The sequence below is a fragment of the Heterodontus francisci genome, chromosome 6, assembly GCF_036365525.1.
Source record: "Heterodontus francisci isolate sHetFra1 chromosome 6, sHetFra1.hap1, whole genome shotgun sequence".
NCBI classification, from domain to species: Eukaryota; Metazoa; Chordata; class Chondrichthyes; order Heterodontiformes; family Heterodontidae; genus Heterodontus; species Heterodontus francisci.
The window spans coordinates 87,604,334-87,629,332 of NC_090376.1; the positions used below are offsets into that span (position 1 = coordinate 87,604,334).

General features: G+C 43.9%; 1 protein-coding gene across 6 annotated transcripts in view; it reads left to right on the plus strand.

Moving 5' to 3' along the window:
* The window catches only part of cep295 (centrosomal protein 295), a 191,908-nt gene that overhangs the window by 93,258 nt on the left and 73,651 nt on the right, over positions 1–24,999 (plus strand). For all 6 annotated transcript variants that reach the window (XM_068033994.1, XM_068033997.1, XM_068033998.1 and 3 more), the window contains 3 exons: positions 13,259–13,475; positions 22,569–22,748; positions 24,089–24,325. In XM_068033994.1, coding sequence (XP_067890095.1) covers positions 13,259–13,475; positions 22,569–22,748; positions 24,089–24,325 — 634 coding nt within the window. The remainder of the gene's footprint in view (positions 1–13,258; positions 13,476–22,568; positions 22,749–24,088; positions 24,326–24,999) is intronic.

The window sequence follows — 24,999 nt, forward strand, 5'->3', positions numbered from 1 at the left end:
TTGTTGGAGGCCAATCATCTCAGCTCCAGGATATTGCTACAGGAGTTTCTTGGGGCGGTATCCTAGACCCAACAGTCTTCAGCAGCTGCTTCATAAGGTCATAAGTGGGAATGTTCGCTGATGATTGCATGTGTTGAGTCCCATTCGCAACTCTGCCGATAATGAAGCGCTACATTCCTGCATTTAGTAAGACCTGGACAAATTCAGACTTGGGCTGATAAGTGTCAAATAACATTTGAGCCACACTTGCTGGGCAATGACCAGCTCAAGCATCCTGGGTGACACTGAACCAGCTACATAATTTTCTTTTGATTTAAGGGATGTGGGTATTGTCAGCAAGTCTAGCATTTATTGCCTATCCCTAATTGTCCTTGACAAGTTGGTGGTAAACTGCCGCTTTGAACCACTGCAGCCCATGTGGTGGAGGTACCTCCATGTACTGTTAGAGTTCCTGGACTTTAACCCATGGCTTTTGCCCTTTGACCCTTTACCTAGGCCAAAGTACAAACCTATGCAGCTTCTTGGTTTTATACTGACTTCCAATTTCTCAATCTTTCCACCCTGCAACCAATTTTATACACCTGGTGGTTCTTTTCCATGGAAATACCTGCATCTTTGCTCTACACAAATAGCTTCTGGATTTGGCTCGCTGCGCCTAACTCCGAACTCGATAAAAAGTTTTTTGATGCTCCATGCTGACTCCACCCTACCTATGTCAATGCTATCCGACCTTGGGACTTCTGACTTTAACTCGAGACTTCCTTCTATTGTCTCCCCACCTATTTCCTATGTATTATCTGTTTTTTAAATATTTTAATAACTGCTGTGCAACTAGGCCTATGAAATGTAATTTTCCCTGTGTCCATTTGCATACTCATTTTGGCTGCTACTCCGGACCTGAGTCCATCACTTCTATTTCCACTTTGTTTTGTTTTTACTTTTCTCTTTACCTCTCTCAGACCCCCCTCTCCTATTGTCATGCCTACTTTCACCTTTCCCTTCTCAGGTCATCTCCTCCCAAATCTCTATGCCAACCCTTTAGTACTTAACTTTTCTGCTCTCTTGCTGCAGTCTCGGGCTTGATTCCCTCTTTGATAAGTCTCCAGCTTCCCTCTGTGCCTGCTTTGACATCCTCCGAAAGGTTCATCAAGGCACGAAGCGCTGGCTTATTGTGACCAGCAACCCCAACTGCTCCATTCTGTTCTCACTGAACTTCCTGCCCAGTACACCCACTGGGGGATAATCTTGCCAGTCTCCTTCCTGTCCAACTCTCCCCTCCCAGTGGACTCTTCCAATGGATCATCTCTCACCACCCCTCTCCATGTCTCTCACTAGAATGTCTGTTCACTTGTGAACAAGGCTCTGTCATCTATGAACTTATTGTGTCTGATTGCATCAACTTCTTTTCCTTGACAGAAACCTGACTGAGGGGTGATCACACCTTCCCTCTAAATGAAACATCTGTGCCTACTCCTACTTTCCCCAAGACTCTTACAGTGGCAGTATGGCTCTCCTCACCAAATCACACCTTGACCTGCCTCCCTACACCTCTGGCATTTTTTTTTCTACTTTGAACATCTCGTCTTGTTCACCCCTCTCACCTCTCATTTAAAATCTTTGTTCTCAACACTCCCTACCCGAGTACCATGCCAGGTTTCTGAGATGTCTTCGCTGTTTTCCTCCCTCATCTCTGCACTGAACAACTTCTCATCCTTGGTGATTAAAATTTTCATCTCAACTCATTGTGATATCTCTCCTAAGTTCACTGCCATCCTATTCTCCCTCCAAATAAACTTCCCTACCCATATTCACAGTCATCCCCTTGATCTTGCTATGCCATGTGGCCTTACTATACCCATCATATCTATGACAGGTGAGACCATCTCTGATCAATTCCTTGTGGCACTCTCCACTCACATCCTTTTCCAGGTCCCAACCCTACCTTCTGTGTCCACCCCGGAAAAAGTTATTGTCCAAATCACTTGCAGCTGCAATATCAAAATTGCAACAGTCTAGCCTTTTGGCCTTCCATTTGCCATGACGCTTCTGCAGCTACTGATTCCTCAGCCACATTCTCGTTATAGAGTCATAGAGAGATACAGCACTGAAACAGGCCCTTCGACCCACCAAGTCTGCGCTGACCAACGACCACCCATTTATACTAATCCTACATTAACCCCATATTCCCACCTTCCCTCAATTCTCCTACCACCTACCTGCACTAGGGGCAATTTACAATTGCCAATTTACCCATCAACCTGCAAGTCTTTGGCTTTGGGAGGAAACCAGAGCATCTGGCAGAAACCCACGCGGTCGCAGGGAGAACTTGCAAATTTCGCACAGGCAGTACCCAAAACTGAACCCGGGTCGCTGGAGCTGTGAGGCTGCGGTGCTAACCTCTGTGCCGCCCATCTCCAACTTTTGATGCCTTTGTCCCCAATAACACCATTTCTCATGCGCGCTGTGTTGCACCTACACTCGTGCTCTCTGCTTCCCCTGTTACAGCCATCATCTCCACTCTGAATAGATGGGGTGGACCAAGGGTTTAGCCATTCACCACCAGATTTGCTGGATCACATAAAACAGTATCTGCTTCTGCTCTTGTCTGCTTAAACTGCTCACTATTACTGGATCATCCTGGAAGGCAAAGATAGCCCCTGGCTGCTTTTCTCTACTACAAACTGTCATCTTAAACCCTTTCTCCCCCCGACCCCACATCTCCTCCACCTTCAATAATAAATGTGAAGAGCTCTTGGACTTCTTGTCACTAAGACTGAGACTAATCATCTGCCTCTGCTGCTTCCCTTCCTTCTACTAGCCCACTGGCCTAAACTTCCTCTAAGGTTTCCCCTCTGCCCTACCTCTGAACACATCTATCTTTAGTTTGTCTCCAGTCTCCCTTCATGCCCTCTCTGAGCTCATCTTGTCCATGAGACCCACTACCTGTTGTCCCGACCCTGTACTTGTTGACCGACATTAGCTCCCAGTTAAAATTTTCAGTGTTTTCAAAACCCTTTATGGCCTTGCCCCTCCCGATTTCTAATCTCTTGCCGCCCAAATCTGATATCTGTGCTCATCTAATTCTGGCCTCCTTATTATCTCCATTGCTCAATTAGAAAGTGTAGATGTACAAAGTGACCTGGGTGTCCTTGTCAATAAGTCACTGAAAGCTAACATGCAGGTGCAGCAAGCAAATTGGAAGGCTAATGGTATGTTAGCTTTTATTGCAAGAGGATTTGAGTTCAGGAGAGGTGAAATCTTGATTTCAATTGTATAGAACCTTAGTTAGACTGCACCTGGAGTACTGTGTGCAGTTCTGGTCCCCTAAGGAAGGATATTATTGCCATAAAGGGAGTGCAACAAAGGTTCACCAGACGTGTTCCTGGGAATGCAGGACTGTCCTATGAAGAGAGATTGGGGAAACTGGGCCTGTAATCTCTAGAGTTTTGAAGAATGAGAAGTGATCTAATTGAAACCTACAAAATACTTAAAAGGGACAGACAGGGTAGATGCAGCTAAGATGTTTCCCCTGGTTGGGCAGTCTAGAACCAGGGTACTCTATTTCAAAATTAGGGGGAAGCCACTTAGGACAGAGATGAGGAGAAATTTTTTGACTCGGGGTTGTGAATCTTTGGAATTCTCTACCCCAGAGGGCTGTGCAAGCTCATTGAGTATATTTAAAGCAGAGATTGACATTTAAAAATGAAAAACCTCTACGCCAGAGGTAGCCAGAAGAGGTGGTGGCACAGTGGAATACAGTAGGGAGGGAGGTGTCCTGGGAGTCCTTAACATCGACTCTGGAGCCCATGAACTCTCATGGGATCAGGTCAAACATGGGCAAGGAAACCTTCTGCTGACTACCACCTACCGCCCTCCCTCAGCTGATGAGTCAGTACTCCTCCATGTTGAACATTACTTGGAGGAAGCACTGAGGGTGGCAAGGACGCAGAATGTACTCTGGGTGGGATACTTCAATGTCCATCACCAAGAGTGGCTCAGTAGCACCACTACTGACCGAGCTGGCCAGGCTCTAAAGGACATAGCTGCTAGACTGGGTACGAGGCAGGTGGTGAGAGAAAAACATACCTGACCTTATCTTCACCAATCTGCCTGCTACAGTTGTATTTGTCCTTGACTGTATTGGTAGGAGTGACCACCACAGTCCTTGTGGAGATGAAGTCCCGCCTTCACATTGAGGATACCCTCCTTCTTGTTGTGTGGCACTACCACTGTGCTAAATGGGATAGATTTTAAACAGACCTAGCAATGCAAAACTGGGCAGCCATGAGGTGCTGTGGGCCATCAGCAGCTGCAGAATTGTACTCAACCACAATCTAACTTCATGACCTGACATATCCCCCACTCCACCATTACCATCAAGCCAGGAGACCAACCCTGGTTCAAAGAAGAGTGCAGGAGGGCATGCCAGGAGCAGCACCAGGCATACCTCAAAATGAAGTGTCAACCTGGTGAAACTACAACACAGGACTACTTGCATGCCAAACTGCGCACGCAGCATGTGATAGACAGAGCTAAGCGATCCCATAACCAACGGATCAGATCTAAGCTCTGCAGTCCTGCCACATCCAGCCGTGAATGATGGTAGACAATTAAACAACTAACTGGAGGCGGTGGCTCCACAAATAACCCCATCCTCAATGATGGTGGAGCCCAGCACATCAGTGCAAAAGACAAAGCTGAAGCATTTGCAACAATCTTCAGCCAGAAGGGCCAAGTTGATGATCCATCTCTGTCTCCTCCTGTAGTCCCCAGCATCACAGATGCCGTTATTCACCCAATTTGATTCACTCCGCGTGATATCAGGAAATGACTGAAGCCACTGGATACTGCAAAGGCTATGGCCCCTGACAATATTCCAGCAATAGTACTGAAGAGCTGTGCTCCAGAACTTGCCACGCCCCTAGTCAAGCTGTTCCAGTACAGCTACAACAATGGCATATACCCGGCAATGTGGAAAATTGCCCAGGTATGTCCTGTACACACAAAGCAGAACAAGTCCAACCCAGCCAATTACTGCTCCATCAGTGTACTCTCAATCATCAGTAAAGTGATGGAAGGTGTTGTCAACAGTGTCATCAACCGGCACTTGCTTAGCAATAACTTGCTCAGTGATGCTCAGTTTGGGTTCTGTCAGGCTTACTCAGCTCCTGACCTCATTACAGCCTTGGGTCAAACATGGACAAAAGAGCTGAACTCTAGGAGAGGTGAGAGTGACTGCGCTCGACATCAAGGCAGGATTTGACCAAGTGTTACATCAATATGCCCTAGCAAAACTGAAGTCAATGGGAATGTGGAGGGTTGGGGGGATCTCTCGGCTGGTTGGAGTCATACCTAGCGCAAAGGAAGATGGTTGTGGTTGTTGGAGGTCAATCATCTGAATGCCAGGACATCACTGCAGGAGTTCCTCAGGGTAGTGTCCTAGGCCCAACCATCTTCAGCTGCTTCATCAATGACCTTCCTGCAATCATCAGGTCAGAAGTGGGGATGTTCGCTGATGATTGCACCATGTTCAGCACCATTCGTGACTTCTCAGATACTGAAGCAGTCCCTGTAAAAATGCAGCAAGACCTGGACAATATCCAGGCTTGGGCTGATGGGTGGTAAGTAACATTCGTGCCCTGCAAGTGCCAGGCAATGACCATCTCCAACAAGAGAGAATCTGACTCTTTCCCCTTGACATTCAATGGCACTACCATCGCTGAATCCCCCACGATCAACATCCTAGGGGCTACCATTGACCAGAAACTGAACTGGAGTAGCCATATAAATACAGTGGCTACAAGAGCAGTTCAAAGGCTCAGAATCCTGTGGTGAGTAACTCACCTGCTGACTCCCCAAAGCCTGTCCATCATCTACAAGGCACAAGTCAGGAGTGTGAGGGAATACTCTCCAATTGCCTGGATGGGTGCAGCTCCAACAACACTCGAGAAGCTCGACCCCATCCAGGACAAAGCAGCCCGTTTAATTGGCACCCCATCCACAAGCATTCACTCCCTTCACCACCGACACAGTGACAGCAGTGTGTACCATCTATAAGATGTACTGCAGCATCGCACCGAGGATCTTTAGATAGCAACTTCCAATGCGGCAACATCTACCAACTAGAAAGACAAGGGCAGCAAATTCATGGGAACACCACCACCTGCAAATTCCCCTCCAAGTCACACACCATCCTGACTTAGAACTATGCTGCCGTTCTTTCCCGGTCGCTGGGTCAAAATCCTGGAATTCCCGAACAGCACTGTGGGTGTACCTACCCTAGATGGACTGCAGCGGTTCAAGAAGGCAGCTCACCACCACCTTCTCAAGGGCAATTAGAGATGGGCAATAAATTCTGACCTAGCCAGCAACGCCCACATCCCATGAATGAATTTTTTAAAAATTCTAAATACCATTGACATAAGTGGATAGGAGGATAGTGTGGGGAAAAAGACACTGAAGTGGATGATCAGCCATGATCATATTGAATGGTGGAGCAGGCTCGATGTGCTGAATGGCCTATTCCTGCTCCAAGTTGCTTAGGCCCTAACCTTTTGGAATTCTGTCCCTAAATCTCTCCGCCTCCCTTTCTTCCTTTAAGACGCTCCTTAACACCTACCCCTTTGACTAAGCTTTTGGCCATCTGCTCCAATATCGCCTGACTTAGCTCCATGTCAAATTTTGCTTTTATACTTCTCTGAAGTGCCTTGGGATGCTTTACTACATTAAAGGCGCTATATAAATAAAAGTTGCTGCTGCTGTGATGAAGGAATCATGATGTATTTCCAAGTTAGGATGGTGTGCGACCTGGGGAACTTGCTGGTGTTCTCATGCACCTGCTGTCCATGTTCTTCGAGGCATTGGAGGTCACTGGTTTGGGAGGTGCTGTTGAAGCCTTGGCGAGTTGCTGCAGTGTTCATGTGGTGGAGGGTGAATGTTTCAGATGATCGATGGGATGTCGATGAAGGAGTCTGCTTTGTCCTGGATGGTGTTGAGGTTCTTGAGTGTTGTTGGGGTTGCACCCATCCAGGCAAGTGAGAGTATTCAATCACACTCTTGACTTGCACTTTGCAGATGATGGAAAGGCTTTGGGGATTTAGGAAATGAAAACTTGTAACGGAATACTAGACTCTGACCTGTTTTTGTGTGGCCACACTATTTATATGGCTGGTGCAGTTGAGTTTCTGGTTAACAGTAACCCACCCCCAGGCTGTTGATTGGGATTCAGTGATGGTAACGCTGTTGAATGTCAAGGGGTAATGATCATTGCCTGGCACTTGTGTGTTGCAAACACTACTTTCCATGGGTCAGGCCAAGCCTAAACTTTGTGCAGGTCTTGTTGCATACAGGCATGGACTGTTTAATTATTTGTGGAACTCTGATTAGAACTGAATACTGCATCATCAGTGAACATCCCAACTTATGACCTAATGATGGAGGGAAGGTCATTGATGAAACTGAAGATGGTTGGGGTTACGATACTGCCCTGATGATCTTCTGCAGTTTTGTCCTGGGGCTAAAATTATTGGCCTCCAATAAGCACAACCATCTTCCCTTTATGCTAAGTACGACTGCAGTCAGTGTAGAGTTTTCTCCCAGATTCCATTGACCCTGGCTTCACAAGGACTCCTTGCTGTGACACTTTCAAATGCTGCCTTGATGAGGGCAGTCGCTGTCGCCTCACCTCTGGAATTCAGCTCTTTTGCCCATGTTTGGTCCAACATGTGTAATACGGTCTGGAGCCGAGTGGTCCTAGCGGAATCCAGCTGAGCATTGGTAACAAGATTGCTGGTGAGTAAGTGTCACTTATTAGTGTTGTTGATGACCGCTTCCATCACTTTACTGATTTAAGTGTAGACTGATGGGGCAATAATTTTTGTGGACAGGACATAGCTGGGTAGTTTTCCATATTGCTAGGTGGATGCCAGTGTTGTAGCTGTATGGAACAGCTTGGCTAGAGGTGTGGCTGACTCCGAAGTACAGTCTTCAGCATTGTTGTGGGCTGTTATCAGGACCCATATCCTTTGCTGTCCCCTGTGCACTCAACCACTTTTTGATGTTGCGTGGAGTCAATTGAATTAGCTAAAGTCAGTCTTCTGTGATGGTGGGGATTGCAGGAGGAGGCGGAGATGAATCATTTACTCGGCAATTCCAGCTGAAAATGGTTGCAAATGCTTTGGCTTTGTACCTTGCACTGAGGTGCTGGGCCCTACCATCATAGAGCCTCTTCCTCCTCCAGTTAGTTGTTGTCCTCCATTCAGGACTGCAGAGCTTTGGTCTGATTTTGGTGTGGGATTGCTCAGTTGTTTAGCATGCATGTAGTCCTGTGTTGCAGCTTCACCAAGCTGGCATCTCATTGTCAGGTATGCATGATGCTGTTCTGTCACACTTTCCTACATGCCTCATTGAACCAGGATCGATCCCCTGGCTTGATGGTAATGGTAGGGTGAAGGATGTGTCAGGTCATAAGGCTTCAAATTGTGATTGAATACACTTCTGCTGACGGCCATAGTGCCTCATGAATACCCAGTTTTGAGCTGCTAGATCTGTTCTGAACATATCCCATTTAGCACAGTGGTAGTGCCACACAACACAATGGAGGGTGTCCTTGGTTGAAAGATGGGACTCAGTCTTTACAAGGTCTGTGAGGTGGTCACTCCTACTAATACTGTTATGGACAGATATATCTGCGACAGGTAGATTGGTGAAGATGAAGTTAAGTAGGTTTTTCCCTCTTGTTGATTCTCACCACCTACCACAAACTCAGACTGGCAACTGTCTTTCAGGGCTCCATCTTAGTTGTGTTGCTGAGCCACTCTTGGTGATTAGCATTGTAATCCCCTCACCCAGAGTGCATTCTGTGTCCTTGCTACACTGAGTGCTTCTACCAAGTGGTGATCAACATGGAGTATTGATTCATCAGCTGAGTGAGGGCAGCAGGAGGTTTCCATGTCCATGTTTTACCTGATGCCATGGCACTTCAGGGGGCTTAGAGTCCATGCTGAGGATACCCAGGGCCCCTTCCTCCTGACTGTATACAACTGTGCAACTATCTCTAGGGACATTGGCTGAAAGTAATGTTTGTGAGTATGAAACTGGTTTTTGCTTTACTAGTCTGTTGGACAATTCTCCCAGTTTTGATACAAGTTCCCAGATTTTAGTGAGGAGGGCTTTGGAGGGGGGTCAGCTGGGCTGGATATGCCTTTGTGTCCAGTGCCTAGGATGACATTGGGTGGTCCATTCAGTTTTATTCTTGGAGTAGTTTGGAACAACTTGCTTGTTACTCCATTTCAGTGGGCCTGGAGTCACATATTGGCTAGATCGGGTAAGAACAGCTGATTTCCTTTCCTAATGGGCGTTAATGAACCAGAATAAGAACAGAAACTGCTGGAAATACTCAGCAGGTCAGGCAGGATCTGTGGAGAGAGAAGCAGGGTTAACATTTCAGGTCTGTGACCTTGCATCAGAACTGGGCAAAAGTTAGAAAAGAATTAGATTTTAAACAAGTGGAGGGGTTTGGTGGGGAAGAGAACAAAATCGAAGGTGTGTGATGGGGCAGAGCGTAGGAGAGAAATAATAAAGCTGTCATGGGACACAGGCAGAGTGTTAATGCTTGTGGTGAAAGACAAAGCATTATTCCAGAAAGAGTGTTACTGGCAGAGTAATGAGCAGCTCTGTCCACATGAAAAAACAGGTACATGGTTTAAAAATATAAAACAAAAAGGCCAGTTATGCTCTGAAATTGTTGAACTCCAGGTGGAGTCTGTGAGGCCGTAGAGTGCCTCATCGAAAAATGAGGTGCTGCTCCTCGAGCTTGCGTTGATGATCAGTGGAACACTACAGCAGGCCAAGGATAGAATTGTGGCCATGAAAGCAGGGGCATGGGTGGGGGGTGTTGAAATGGCAAGCAACCAGAAGGTCGGCGTCATATTTTCAGACTGAGCAGAGGTGTTCCACAAAGCAATCACCCATTCTGTGTTTGGTCTCCCTAATGCAGAGGCGACCGCGTTGTGAGCAGTGAATACAGTATATGAAATTGAAGGAAGTACAAATAAATTGCTGCTACATCTGGTAGTGGTGTTTGGGGCCTTAGATGGTGAGGAGAGAGGAGGTCAAAGGGGCAGGTATTACCTCCTGCAATTGCATGGGAAGGGGATAAGATGTTGAGGGTGATGGAGAAGTGGACCAGGGTGTTGCGGAGGGAACAACCCCTTCGGAATGCTGATAGGGGAAGGGAAGATGTATTTGCTGGTGGCATCACGCTGGAGGTGGCAGAAATGGCAGAAGGTGATTCTTTGGATGTGGAGGCTGGTGGGTTGCAAAGTGAGAATAAGGGGAACTCTGTCATGGTTCTAGGAGAGAGAAGGGGCGAGGGCAGAGTGTGGGAAAATGGGTCAGACATTTTGGGGGGGGGGGAAGAGAATCTTTGGTTGAGGAAAAAAGACATGTCAGCGCTGTTGTGGAAAGTTAGTGAAACAGATGTGTGTTTTTACAACAGTCTAGTAGCTTTATCGTTGCCATTACTGATGCTAACATTTTATTCCAGATTTTTATTTAGTTAACTGAATTGAAATTTCCTGGCTGCCATAGTAGGATTTGAATTCATGGCTCCAGATCATTAGTGCAAGCCTCTGGATTGCTCGTCCAATAGCCTAACCACAATGCTAATGCACACATTAAATACCTTGCCTAAAAGAGCAGTTCAGAGGCTGTGTATTCTGTGGTGAATGACTTTCCAGACTCCAAATCCTTTCCATCATCTACAAGGCACGAGTCAGGAGTGATGGAATACGCTTCGCTTCCCTGGATGAGTGCAGTTCCAGCAAGGCCGAGGAGGCTTGACACCATCCAGGACAAAGCAGCACACTTGATTGGCACCCCATCCACCACCCCCACCAGCGGTGCTCAGTGACTGTTGTGTGTACCAACAAGATGCACTGCAGCAACTTGCTAAGGCTTCTTCCACAGCACTTTCCAAACCTGCAGCTTCAGTGCCTAGAAAAACTATGGCAGTAGGCACATGGAGGGGAACTTGCAGGTTGTGGCATTCAAGTCGCACACCATCCTGACTTGGAAATATATCACCATTCCTTCAGCAATGGGTCAAAATCCTGGAACTCGACCCAATTGCAATATGGGTGTATCTCTACTTCAAGGACTGCAGTGGTTCAAGAAGGTGGCTCTCCACCATCACCTAAAGGGCAATTAGTAATGGGCAATAAATGTCCTCACCAGGGTTGCCCACATCTCAAAGAATTTTAAAGTTAGTTTTACTCCAGACTGATTCTTCTTTCTGCAACACTTAGACCATGCTAAGATCAAAACATTGCTAAGCTGATTTGAATATTCTAATTGGACTCCTTTCACTGCAGACTTTCTCTTTTGGTTATCTTTTGTTCAGCATTGATAGTACACTTATGTTTTAAAAATCCTATCCACTCAAAGATCTTCTGCAATACAGGGATGAATTTTAACAGCCAAAAACAAGTGGGTTGGGGTCGGATCAGATGTTGGTTTTAAAAACATGATGCCCACATCTGACCCACTCATTTGTTTAGCAGAGGTGGGACAAGGAGTAGGTTGGCTGCCTGCCCAGGAGGCGGGTTGGCAGTTTGAATATTTTAATGAACCTTGCGGTCTTTGATTAACCTGGTTTTGCAGATTTAACAGTGATCACCTGGGTTTCCCAATAGCTGCAGGGAGGAGAAGACAACTTCGGGGTCGAAGCCAAGTGCCTTTACAACACTGCTTGTGGGCCAGGAGGAAGAGGAGTGCTTTCCTTATCCTATTCCTTTTTTACCCTCCCCCACCCAATTAAAGACCCAGGGATTGAGAATCAGATCAACCTTGACATTCAATGGTATTACAATCACTGAATTCCCCCACTTCAACATCCTGGGGATTAACACTGACCATAAAGTGAACTGGAGTAGCTATATAAATACCATGGCTACAAGAGCAGATCAGAGGCTAGGAATCCTGCAGCAGGTAACTCACCACCTGACTCCCCAAAGCCTGTCCACCATCTACAAGGCACAAGTCTTTAGGGCGGCACAGTGACGCAGTGGTTAGCACTGCAGCCTCACAGCTCCAGGGACCCGGGTTCGATTCTGGGTACTGCCTGTGTGGAGTTTGCAAGTTCTCCCTGTGACCGTGTGGGTTTTCGCCGGGTGCTCCGGTTTCTTCCCACAGCTAAAGACTTGCAGCTTGATAGGTAAATTGGCCATTATAAAATAAAAAAAATTGCCCCTAGTGTAGGTGGGTGGTAGGGAATATGGGATTACTGTAGGGTTAGTATAAAATGAGTGGTTGTTGGTCAGCACAGACTCAGTGGGCCGAAGGGCCTGTTTCAGTGCTGTATCTCTAAAATTTAAAAAAAAAAGTCAGGAGTATGATGGAATACTGTCCACTTGTCTGGATGGGTGCAGCTCTAACACTCAAGTTTGACACCATCCAGAACAAAGCAGCCCGCTTGATTGGCACCCCATCTACGAACAAACATTCACTCCCTCCAGCACCGACTTGCAGTGGCAGCAGTGTGTACCATCTACGAGATGTACTGCAACAACTCACTAAGGCTCCTGAGACAGGACCTTCCAAACCTGTGACCTCTGCCAGCAGATGCATGGGAACACCACCACCTGCAAGTTCCTCTCCAAGCCACACACCATCCTGACTTGGAACTATATCGCTGTTCCTTCACTGTCGCTGGGTGAACATCCTGGAACTCCCTTCCTAACAGCATTGTTGGTGTACCTACACCCCAAGGACTGTAGTGATTCAAGAAGGCAGCTCACCATCACCACCTTCTCTAGGGCAATTGGGGATGGGCAATAAATGCTGGCCTATCCAGCGATACCCACATCCCATTAATAAATTTTAAAAACCTGCTCTTGTGACCTGCAATGGAGTCCTCCCCACCAAACTGGAAGCCAGGCCTATCAGTCAGGCTGGCTGTCTGGTGTGAAACGTGTCAAGTCTTTCTGGATTTCCCATCCAAAACTCTGTCCCTACACACCCAGACTGTTAATATCCAGGCCACAACATTTATGCTGGATACTAGTATTCTAGTGCACACTTTAAATGGATATGCACCCAGCCACAGCTTATTGATTTGCAATGTTGTTCTACCAATGTAGGTACCGGTGAGTGTATATTCAGGCATTTAAAAATAAATTGTGTTCTGCCTAAAAACACAAAATACATTAAGAATGTAAAAGCATGTTGGTTAAAACATAACTGTTAAATGTTATTCTAGCCTGGACACTTGCCACTGCATGAAGTAATACCTGGAAGGGGAGGTGTTGAGCAGCTCAGTCCTACGTCATCTCTGCTGCGAGCCTTGGAGGATTTTAACACTGGATCAACTAATGAGAATCTCCAGATCAAAACTGAAGATCAGCTTAAAAATCTGGAGCCAACAACTCAAATAAATGGAGCATTAATTCCTTCATGGTGCTATGATTCCAAATCTGGTAATCTTGGCTATTAATCTTGATTATTTTAGCTCTGTGGTTAAATTATTTTGTAGAAAAATTGAACAAAGAAGTTTAGAGTCGTGCACAATTAATATGCAAGCTTTTTTGTAATTACCACTGTACCTGTTGCATTTTCATCTTTTTGTGAATGATCCTCTATATAGTTGTTTGGCAGTTAAAACCAGCATGCTGCTGCTGGAGTAGTTGAGCAGAAAGAGATGTTGGCAGATGGTATTATCACCTGTTTTTGAATGTTGATGGCAAGTTCTTCGCAGGCGAAGATCAAGGGAAGATTTGATTCCATGGGTGCGGGCATGTTCACTGTTAGCTAAACAGTACATTTCTAGGTCTGCAGGCTCTTGAACATTTGGGGCACAGGAATTCTTGTCTGAAGGGCTCAAATCATCATTCCTGATTTTTGAGTGCCATTTGTTCCTGTCAGCAGCTTCCTGCTCCCACCTGTTTGATGTCTGCCAAAGAGAGTTGTTTCTTCAGCTGGTCCACCATGCCTGACACATGCCCTGTCCAGCCAAGCTGTTGTAGGAGAATGCTTTCAATGCTGGGTGAATTTGCTCTTCTAAGGACTTTGTAATTTGTAATGTAGTCCTGCCATTTGATGCTCATGATGGAGCACAAGCAGCGTTGATGGGAAGCGTTCAAGTAGCTTAATTTGTTTACTGTACAGGACCCAAGATTCTGAGCCATACAAATGGATAGTGATAACAGCTTTATACACCTGGATTTTCCTGGAAATGTACAAGGAGTGATTGGTTTTGAATATGATGTGACAATAATCATGAAGTAAAGCACCTACTGAAGCTAAAGCAATTTTCCTGTCCACATAAATCATAACTAATTGAATCTAAAACTGCCTTGGCATTAATTTCAAGTCACAATGAACTCTTCCAAACAGACCTATAGACCTGTTCAATAGCAAATGTTTGAATCACATGTAGCAGTCTTCCATGTCGGAGTATTTCCTCGACTTTGACATGGAATTCTGCTACATATTTGAAATAACCTACCTTGTTTCAGTGCTTGGTTTTACGAAATAGCTGCACTATTCATAATCTTGAATACATAGTGAACTTTTTATCCACAAACCTTGCTTCCTGTTATTTTCAGTCACCTTTTGAAACTACCTAACATAAAATGTTAAATGTTATGTTGACATTTATAACCAATCTATGTCAGCAAGTAAAATTTGGAAATCCCTACCTCAAAATATCAACTTCTTTGTTGACAAACCAACTAAGTAATTAGAGAGTAAAAACAGGCTTACAAAAGAAATTAGGGATAATATTGAATCCAAAGAGGAGGCATATAAAATTGCCAGAAAAAGCAGCAAGTCTGAGGATTGGGAGCAGTTTAGAATTCAGTAAAGGAGGACAGAGGTTGAATAAGCGGGGGGAAAATAGAGTATGAGAGTAAACTTGCGAGGTACATAAAACTGACTGTAAAAACTTCTATAAATGTGAAGAGAAAAAGATTTAGTGAAGACAAATGTAGGTCCCTTGCAGTCAGAACGGGGGAAAATTATATAATGGGGAACAAAGAAATGGCAGAACAATTAAACACATACTTTGGGTCTGTCTTCACAAAGGAGGACACAAATAACCTCCCAGAAATGGTAGGGAACCAAGGGTCTAATGAGAGGAAGGAACTGAAGGAAATCCGTATTAAATTTAAAAAAAAATAATGCTAGGGAAATTAATGGGGTTAAAGGCTGACAAATCTCCAGGGCCTGCTAATCTATATCCCAGAGTACTGAAGGAAGTGGTCATCTTCCAAAATTCTATAGACTCTGGAGCAGTTCGTACAGCTTGGAGGGTGGCAAATGTAACCCCACTATTTAAAAAAGGTGGGAGAGAAAAAGCAGGGAATTGCAGACCAGTTAGTCTTCTATCAGTAGTGGGGAAAATGCTAGTATCTATTATAAAAGATAGCAGATCACTTGGAAAGCATAAATGGGATTGGGCAAAGTCAGCATGGGTTTATGAAAGGGAAATCATGCTTAATAAATCTACTGGAATTTTTTGAGGATGTAACTAGTCGAATAGATAAAGGGGAACCAGTGGATGTGGCGTATTTGGATTTTCAGAAGGCTTTTGATAAGGTCCCACCTCAGAGGTTAGTGTGGAAAATTAAAATACATGGGATTGGGGTAATATACTGGCATGGATTGAGAATTGGATGATGGTCAGAGAACAGAGTTGGAATAAAGGTGTCTTTTTCCAGGTGGCAGGCAGTGGGATACTGCAGGGATCAGTGCTTAGGTCCCAGCTATTCACAAATATATATTAATGACTTGGGTGAGGGAACTAAATGTAACATTTTCAAGTTTGCAGACGACACAAAGCTGGGGGGGAATGTGAGCTGTGAGGAGTATACAAACAGGCTCTAATGTGATTTGGACAAGTTGGGTGAGTGGGCAACTGCATGGCAGATGCAGTATAACATGGATAAATGTGAGGTTATCCACTTTGGTTGTAAAACAAAGGCAGATTATCTGAATGGTGATACATTGGGAAAGGGGGAGGTGCAATGAGACCCAGGTGTCCTTGTACACTAGTTGCTGAAAGCCTGCATTCAGGTGCAGCAAGCAGTTAGGAAGGCGAATCGTATGTTGGTCTTCATTGCAGGAGGATTTGAGTACAGGAGCAAGGATGTCTTACTGCAGTTATACAGGGCCTTGGTGAGACCATATCTAGAGTATTGTGTGCAGTTTTGGTCTCCTTATCTTGCCGTGGAGGGAGTACAAAGAAGATTTACTAGGCCAATTCCTGGGATGCAGAATTGATGGATGAGGAGAGATTGGGTCGACTAAGCCTATATTCATTACAGTTTAAAAGAATGAGTGGGGATCTCAGAAACCTATAAAATTCTAACAGGACTAGACAGGTTAGATGCAGAGAGGATGTTCCCGATGGCTGGGGAATCCAGAACCAGGGGTCATAGTCTCAGGATACGGGGTATGCCATTTAGAATTGAGATGAGGAGAAATTTCTTCACTCAGGGTGGTGAACCTGTGGAATTCTCTACCGCAGGTGGTGGTGGTGGCCAAGTCATTAAATATATTCAAGAAGGAGATAGATATGTTAATGCCAAAGGGATCGAGGGATATGAGAAAGCAGGAACAGGGTACTGAATTAGATGATCAGCCATGATCTTTTTTGAATGGCTGAGCAGGCATGAAGGGCCGAATGGCCTACTCCTATTTTCTATGTTTCCATGGTGTGTTTTGTTTCAAGATTTTGGGAAAGAGGATGCTCTAACAGGAATGATAAGGTGGGGAAGTGTGAAGTAACTGATCTGAGGATGTTTTCACAGGAGCTGGAGTCTTGAGACATTCATGAGAGCCCTTCTGAAACGATGTCCTGAATGCTGCCTCCCTTTTATAGGAACGGAGGAGTAGGCCATTCAACCCATTGAGCCTGCCCCATCATTCAATACGATCATGGCTGATCTTCCACTTCAATGCCTTTTTCCCCACACTATCCTGATATCCACTTATGTCATTTGTATTTGGAAATCTGTCAAACTCTGCTTTAAACATGATTGAGCTTCCACAACCCTCTAAGGTAGTGAATTCCAAGATTCACAAACCTCCCTGAGTAAAGAAATTTCTCTTCATCTCTGTTCTAAGTGGCTTCCCCCTTATTTTGAAATTGTGTCGTCTGGTTCTAGGCTGCCCAGCCAGGGGAAATATCTTAGCTGCATCTACCCTGTCTGTCCCTTTTAAGTATTTTGTAGGTTTCAATGAGATCACTTCTCATTCTTCAAAACTCTAGAGATTACAGGCCCAGTTTCCCCAATCTCTCTTCATAGGACAGTCCTGCATTCCCAGGAACAAGTCTGGTGAACTTATGTTGCACCCGCTCTGTGGCAATAATATCCTTCCAAAGGCAAGGGGATCAAAACTGCACATAGTACTCCAGATGTGGTCGAACTAAGGTTCTATACAATTGAAGCAAAACTTCACTACTCCTGTACTCAAACCCTCTTGCAATAAAGGCTAACATACCATTAGCCGCCTTAATTGCTTGCTGCATCTGCATGTTAGCTTTCAGTGACTTATTGACAAGGACACCCAGGTCCCTATGTCCATCTACACTTTCTAATCTCATACCATTTAAGAAATACTCTACAAATCTATATCTCCTAACAAAGTGGAAAACCTCACATTTTTCCCCCATTATATTTCATCTGCCATGTTCTTTCCCATTCACTTTGCCTGTCCAAATGCCCTTGAAGCTGCTTTGCATCTTCCTCAACACACATTCCCACCTAGTTTTGTCTCATCTGTAAACTTGGAAATACTACATTTGGTCTCCACATCTAAAATTATTGATGTATATTGTGAACAGCTGGGGCACGAGCACTGATCCCTGCGGTACCCCATTAGTCACAGCCTGCCAACGCGAGAATGACTAGTTTATTCTTACTCTCTGCTTTCTGCCTATTAATCCATGCCAATATATTACCTCCTTTCCCATGTGCTTTAATTTTGCGAACCAACCTCGTGGGGGACTTTATCAAAAGCCTTCTGAAAAGCCAAGTATACTACGTCCACCGACTTCCCCTTTATCAATTTTGTTAGTAACATCCTCAAAAAACTCTAACAGGTTCGTCAAACATGATTTCCCATTCATAAATCCATGTTGACTATGCCCTTCAGATTATTATCCAAGTGTCCATTTGTCACATCTTTTAGAATCGATTCTAGCATTTTCCCCAATGACTGATGTAAGGCTAACAGGTCTGTAATTCCCTGTTTTCTCTCTCCCTCCCTTCTTAAATAGTGGGGTAACATTTGTGACCTTCCAATCTGTAGGAACCGTTCCAGAATCTATAACATTTTGGAAGATGATCACCAATGCATCCACTATCTCTTTAGCTACCTCTTTCAACACTCTGGGATGTGGAATATCAGGTCCTCTGATTTATCAGCCTACAGCTCCATTAATTTTTCCAATACCCTCTTCTTACTTATACTAATTTCCTTCAATTCCTCATTCCCCCGATCCCTTGGATCTCTAGTTCTGGGAGATTTCTTGCATCTTCCTCAGTGAAGACAGACACAAGGTAATCATTTAGCTTCTCTGCCATTTCTCTATTCCCTATTATAAATTCTCCTGACTCTGCCTGTAATGGACCCACATTTGTCTTAGCCAAATTTTTCTTTTTTACATCCTATAGAAGCTTTTACAGTCTTTTATATTTTTTGCTAGCTTACATACATATTCTGTTGTCCCTTATCAGTTTCTTGGTCCTTCTTTGCTGTCTTCTAATATCCTTCCAGTCCTCAGGTTTACTATTATTTCTGGCAACTGTATCAGCCTTTTCTTTTAATCTTATACAATCCTCAACTTCCTTTGTTATCCACAGTTGACTACCTTTTTCTTTTGGGGTTTTTGTGCCTTGAAGGAATGTATAGTTGTTGTAAACTATGTAATATTTCTTTAAAGACTATCCATTGCCTATGTACTGTCATACCTTTTTAATGTGTTTTCCCAATCCACTTCAGCCAATTTAACACCCTGGCTTCAGATTGAAGTACTTCACTTTCAAACATAATGTAAAATTCTATCATATTATGGTCACTCATCCCAAAAGGTTCTTTTATAACAGGATTATTAATTAGCCTTTTCTCATTACAATACTAGATCTAAAGTAGCCTGTTTTATAGTTAATTCCTCCACATACTGCTCTAGAAAACCATCCCTAACACACTCCAGAAACTCATCCTCCACAGCATTAGTGCTCATTAGGTTTACCCAGTCTATATGCAGATAGAAGTCACCCATGATTACTATATTACCCATGCTACATGCTTCTCTAATCTTAATACTATGCCCCACACTACCACTACTGTTTGGACCATGATCTTTGGCTGTTCACCCTCCCCCAGAAGGATGTCCTGCAGCCACTTTGACATCCTTGGCCCTGGCACCAGGGAGGCAACACACCATCCTGGAATCATGTTTACTGCTGCAGAAATGTCTGTCTGATCCCCTGACTATTGAATCCCTGATCACTAATGCTCTTTCACTCTTCCTCCTCACCTGTGCAGCTGAGCCACCCATGGTGCCGCAGTCTTTGCTTTGGCTGCACTCCCCCAAGGAACCATCGCTGTCACCAGTATCCAAATGGAAAACTGATTAGCAAGTAAGATAGACTCAGGGGACTCCTGCACTGCCTGCCTGGTGCTCCTAACCTGTGATGTGACTACCTCCCTAAACATGCTATCCACATAGTCCTCTGCCTCATGGATGCACAACAGTGACTCCAGCCACCACTTGAGTTCCAAAACCCAGAGCTCAGGCTTCTGCAGCCAGTGATATTTCCTGCAGATGTGTTCATTTTGGACACATGGTGTGTCCATGACTTCCCACATACCACAGGATGTGCATTCCACTTGGCTGAGCTGACCTGCCATGACATAACTTCAAAACTCTTTATTCCAATGAGAAGTAAAATAACTTACCAGTTACTCACCAGTCAGCTTCTTCCCCTGTACCAAAGAGCAAGGCAGCTACTGGAGGCTGAAAAAAGGTAGAAGAAAAAAAGGAGCCCCTCCCTCACACACCAAGCTCCCAGTTTACACTCTGTGCACTCAAATTTATTTATTTCCTTTAATTTATAGTTCCCCTCCTTACCAGACTCCCTTCTTAACACTCTGTGCCCTCCAGCAGCACTCAATGCAAACAAGCAGCACTGAGTCCCTCAATTTATACACTGTAAACAATGCCATCAGCTCTGCTAAAGCTCAAACCAGTTTAAGCAAGCTACCTAATTAACAAGCTACAACTACTGAGTGTCGGTATACACCTGTTTAAAACTGCAAGAAACCTAACTACCTCTTAACTGAAAGAGGAATTTCAATTAATTGTTGGATGTAAACAAAACACAAACTATTCTTGAGAGATTAACCCTTTAAAATTCACTCACTTACCACACTCCCTTCTTCACAGTCTACAGACTGAGTCCCTCCCCCTCCTGAGGTTGTCAGCAAATCCCTTGCAGCTAGGGCTGCAACTTCATGAATGCCAGGTTGTGGGGGTGCAGCAGACCACTACAAATCATGAGACATCCTCCAGCGTGTACTGTGGGTCTCCCCACGAGCAATTAAAGGCAGCTGAACCATTGTTTGAGGACACCAGTAGTCTGCTCCATGACATTCCTGGTCGCAGCATGGATCTTGTAGGAGCATGGCGTATGTGTGGTTAAGTGGCAGAGTGGAGGTGTTAGCCATGTTTAGAATAGTTAGCCTTTGTCACTGAGCAGCCACCCTATGGTTTGACATTGTGGCTCGAAGGCGGCAGGAAAAGCTGATTGACACAGGAGAAAAACATCGTGACTGTTGCCAAGATAGCAGGCATTCAACAAAATGTTCTGTGCATAGTTGCATATCAACTGCACATTCAGAGTGGCACCCTTTGCGGTTTCTGTACATCTCTCCCATTGAGATGTAGTACCTGCAGAGTTAAATGCCTATAGTCGATGGCTCCCTGCACCGTTGGGAAGCCTGCTACCCTGGCAAAGCCACATGCCCATTTCTTTCTACTTGGAGAGAAGACAAAGCCCCCTCTCCTTGCAAGCAGGGTGTCAGTGACCTGTCTGATGCAGCGATGTATGGCAAACTGAGAAATGTTGGCAATGTTACCTGCTCCAGCCTGGAAGGATCCTGAAGCATAGAAATTGAGCATGACAGTGACCTTGACCGTCACTGGCAATGCCACCCTTGCCCTGCTATGTGGCTGCAGGTCCAGTTTGAGGAGGTGACCCAGTTCACTGACCGCCTCCTTGGTGAAGTGTAGGTGCTGCAAACACTGCTCCTGGCTGAGATGCAGGTAGAAGTGCTCTCTGAAGACCCTAGATGGGTATGGCCTTCTATGGAGAGTCCTCCTTGGCCTGTGAGATTCACAGTACTCCTTCAACAACATGGTACATAGTACTTCGACTAACTGCAGGAGCTAAGGAAAGTCAAAAGTACATCACCTGATAGTTGCATGCTGATTCCTTTAAATAGCATTAGTTTGGGGGGGGGGGGGTGGTGCAGTGGTGTAGTCCCGTGTGCAACTGATTGCATGTTCAAATGTGCATGTTTAGTAGAGGGCATTAGCAGGATCTGGTGAGGTGCAAAATGGCAGTTCACCAGATCGGATTTGGACACTGACTGACATCTGCCCATTGTGCATGCTTCTGGTGCCTCACGCGACACCTGCTCTATTGCCCTTTCTTGCGTTGCGATTGGTGTGGATTATGCCAGAAGTCAGTGGGGGCTGAGCCTTGCCATTTTTTTCAACTCGTGTTTCGGTAGCCCTGAAACCAGCGGCAGTATGGAGCTGAATTTTACAGCCGCTGTGTTTTGAATCATAAGATTTGAAGGTGTTTTCAGTTGAAGCATAATTGCAACTTTATTTAATTTGATGAACCAAACAGATGTTGGTTGATATTGTACAATTGCAAAAATAATAAAATAAGCTACCTATCCTCTGTAAATGATGCAAAGTTTACCCTGGTGTCAGTAAATGTGCAAATTAGTGGCCACAACACGAAGAGTAAAGTAATCTTGGGGGAAAAAAAATGCACCCCTAAACAGTTAAAATTCAAGTTCTGGTGGCACTACCACGCCATGTGCGACATTAAGCTCTTTCTGAAAGATTTTATCCCATTGTTACTTCCCACTATTTGACTCGCAAAGAAACTTCAAGATCCTTTGCTGACTTCGCTATTTAAGGTTAACCGTTAAGTCTACTGAGGCTCACTCTTAATCTGTGAAAAATGACCATTTGAGTGAGTCCTGGAGGATGCCATTTAAATTTAGCCAAGAAATCAACACTTCCAAGAGGAGCGAAAGAAAGCTTCATAGCAGAGTCATTGATGCAAAAAGATAATTTGGAATGTCGCAAACCTTCAAAAGTTTCCTTTTAAATAGTTTTCCATTTATGTGTATTCTTTCCTCCTTTCCCTTTTATGCAAATGCATGTTGTATTATGCAGCACTATTCCAGGAATAAATTATGACCTGTTTGTATCTGTTGATCATAAATTTAAGGAATCTTAATTTTTTTTTTTGCTTTCAAAGGAAGTAATTCTTCAGAATCTCCAAATATTCAAGTTTTCACAGAAGAGACTCAACATTGGAAGCCTTCTAAACCACCTGTAACTAAGACGAGGTTGGGACTTTTTGGACTAATTGAACAGCACGAATTAAGTGCAATTCAGGAAGTGGAATCCCCTAAAAGTGAAAGGCTATCCATGTTTGGTAACTTTTTTTTTCCTATTCCAGTCTTGCCTCTCTGTCTTCCTGTAGTCTGACTCATCTAGCAAATGCTGACATCTTCTAGTACTTCATACCAGTGGTCCTTCTTCATATGCAAGATTAGATAGTTGAGCTTAGGCAAGGTGCTCAATAACAAGGGTATCACAACTGAGTTTCACGCTTGTTTCATTAAACAAGGATTCATAGATAGTTTTTCAGAAGATGCAATTGCAGACTAATCTATTTGTAAAATTTTTAATCAAATGTTTGAACCTGTATGCTGCTTTAAAATGAAGAAATCAAAGCTTTTATCATTGTATTATGTAACCAAGCTTATATCATTTCTTTTTCACATCACTCAATCCAGTATCATTCAACTTTAATTAGTTTTGTATTGCACTTAGCTCCATCATTTGGTGGTAAATGAAGCAAAGGTTTAGTTCTAAGTTTTTTTTCCCAGCTTCTTGTACTCCCACTCCTTCAATTCTAAAGACATTCCCCAACCAAGAGGAATAGGCCAGGACATAACCTACTGCCTGATCTCTACCTGTGCTATTGAGTAGTATGGGATTGAATTGCTCACCAGTTTTCCTTTTTTCTGCCTCCGCCTTCCCCGTGCCACACACACATGAAGCATACATTTAATATTTAACTAAAACAAATCTAACAAACTGTAAAACTACAGGCAACAATTTTCAGCTGCAAGTCAACTGGGGAAGATAAGTCAGGTTGGACGCTCAGTGCTTCCTGATACATTTTTCAGATGGACAATACGCTTGCCCAAACAGATTAGTGGCTCCTTGCATATGGCCAGTTGTGGAACTCCATGCATGATTTTCATGTGTGCCCTGCTTTGTCCAGCTGCCTGCGCTTATTTGAGTGTTTGACAGCTCTATCAAATTATGCCGATGAAGCCTTAAAATGGCTGGCTCGTTTCATGCACATTTTGAATGGAAGTTAAACAGCACCCTGGATTTTTTTAAATTTTGTTTTTGAATGGTTACAAAGGTACCAACTTTATTGGTAGAAAATCCAAAATTAGAAGCCACATTTATATACAACACAGCAACATGCAATTTTAGCAAAGGATAATGTTGGTCAGAAAGCATGTTTAGTGAATCATGTTGACCAAGAGCAGAAAACCTGAATTTGTTCTAATACAAGCCTTGCCACAAAGATATTAAGTAATGAAACCCCAGTATTGTGGAAAACATTTGCAGTAGAAGCTTATTTTCATAAATATTTTTAGTATCCAATGTTCTACTTCCTGCCTAGCTGATACTGTTTGTGATTAGTGGGCAGTTATGTTATAGCCTTAATTGAGGTAGTCTGTCCTATGTCAGTTAATAGGAATACATCTTCAGATAATTGCTGTTGGCCAGAAGCCAGAGAGCTAATATCAAGTAGGATGGATTCATCCTGTTCCTCTGAAATAGAAATGGACTTGTCCAGAATGTCAACAAGCAGCAGCAGCCAGCAAAGTTCTAGGGTTGCAAGTAGCACTGTGGAATCGATTCAAGCAGGCAGAATGACTTGGAGGGAGAAACTGAAACAGGAAGCTGGCAGTCATCCAGGACAAGGTAAAAAAAAAAGTGTGCATCTGTGTATATTTAATATTAAAAGCTTGTGCTTTGGATTCCTTTTATAAATACCCTTGGACATTTACATTGTTAGACTGGGTATAATTTTGGGATTTATCTCAAATTTAAAAATGCAGAAAATTATTTAAGAATGTTCCCAACAAACCTTATAGTTAAGTCACTGGTGGTTATACAGTAGCATTTGCTTTCTCTTGTTTTTCTCCCTCTTTCTGCCCCAAGTTAATTTCAAAAGTGCAGTTTGTTTTGTTTGAAGTATATTAAGTTAGTGTCCACCTTACATTTTTTTTTTACTTCTGCACAGTTGCAGTAAGTTAATTATTTGTAAAATGTTTTTCATATTAATACTTTTCAGAATACATTTAAAAAGAACTGAATGTTTTGTAGGAGCCTTATATTTTATAAATTCAGCTTTTATTATACCAAAAATATTTTCTAAACTAGTTTTGCAGTAATTTTCAAACGATCCATGTTCACAGGCATGTGCTAAAATCCAAGAAGCTATAAACCTGAATTAAATCTACTAAATTAAAACAGGCTATTAAATGTAGTAAAACAAGAGGAATATAGGACTGGAAGTTGAGTGAAATTAATAAGCGAGGCAAAATCTTGAGATTTAAAAGAATTTTAACTTCCCACAGAGTAATGAGCACATG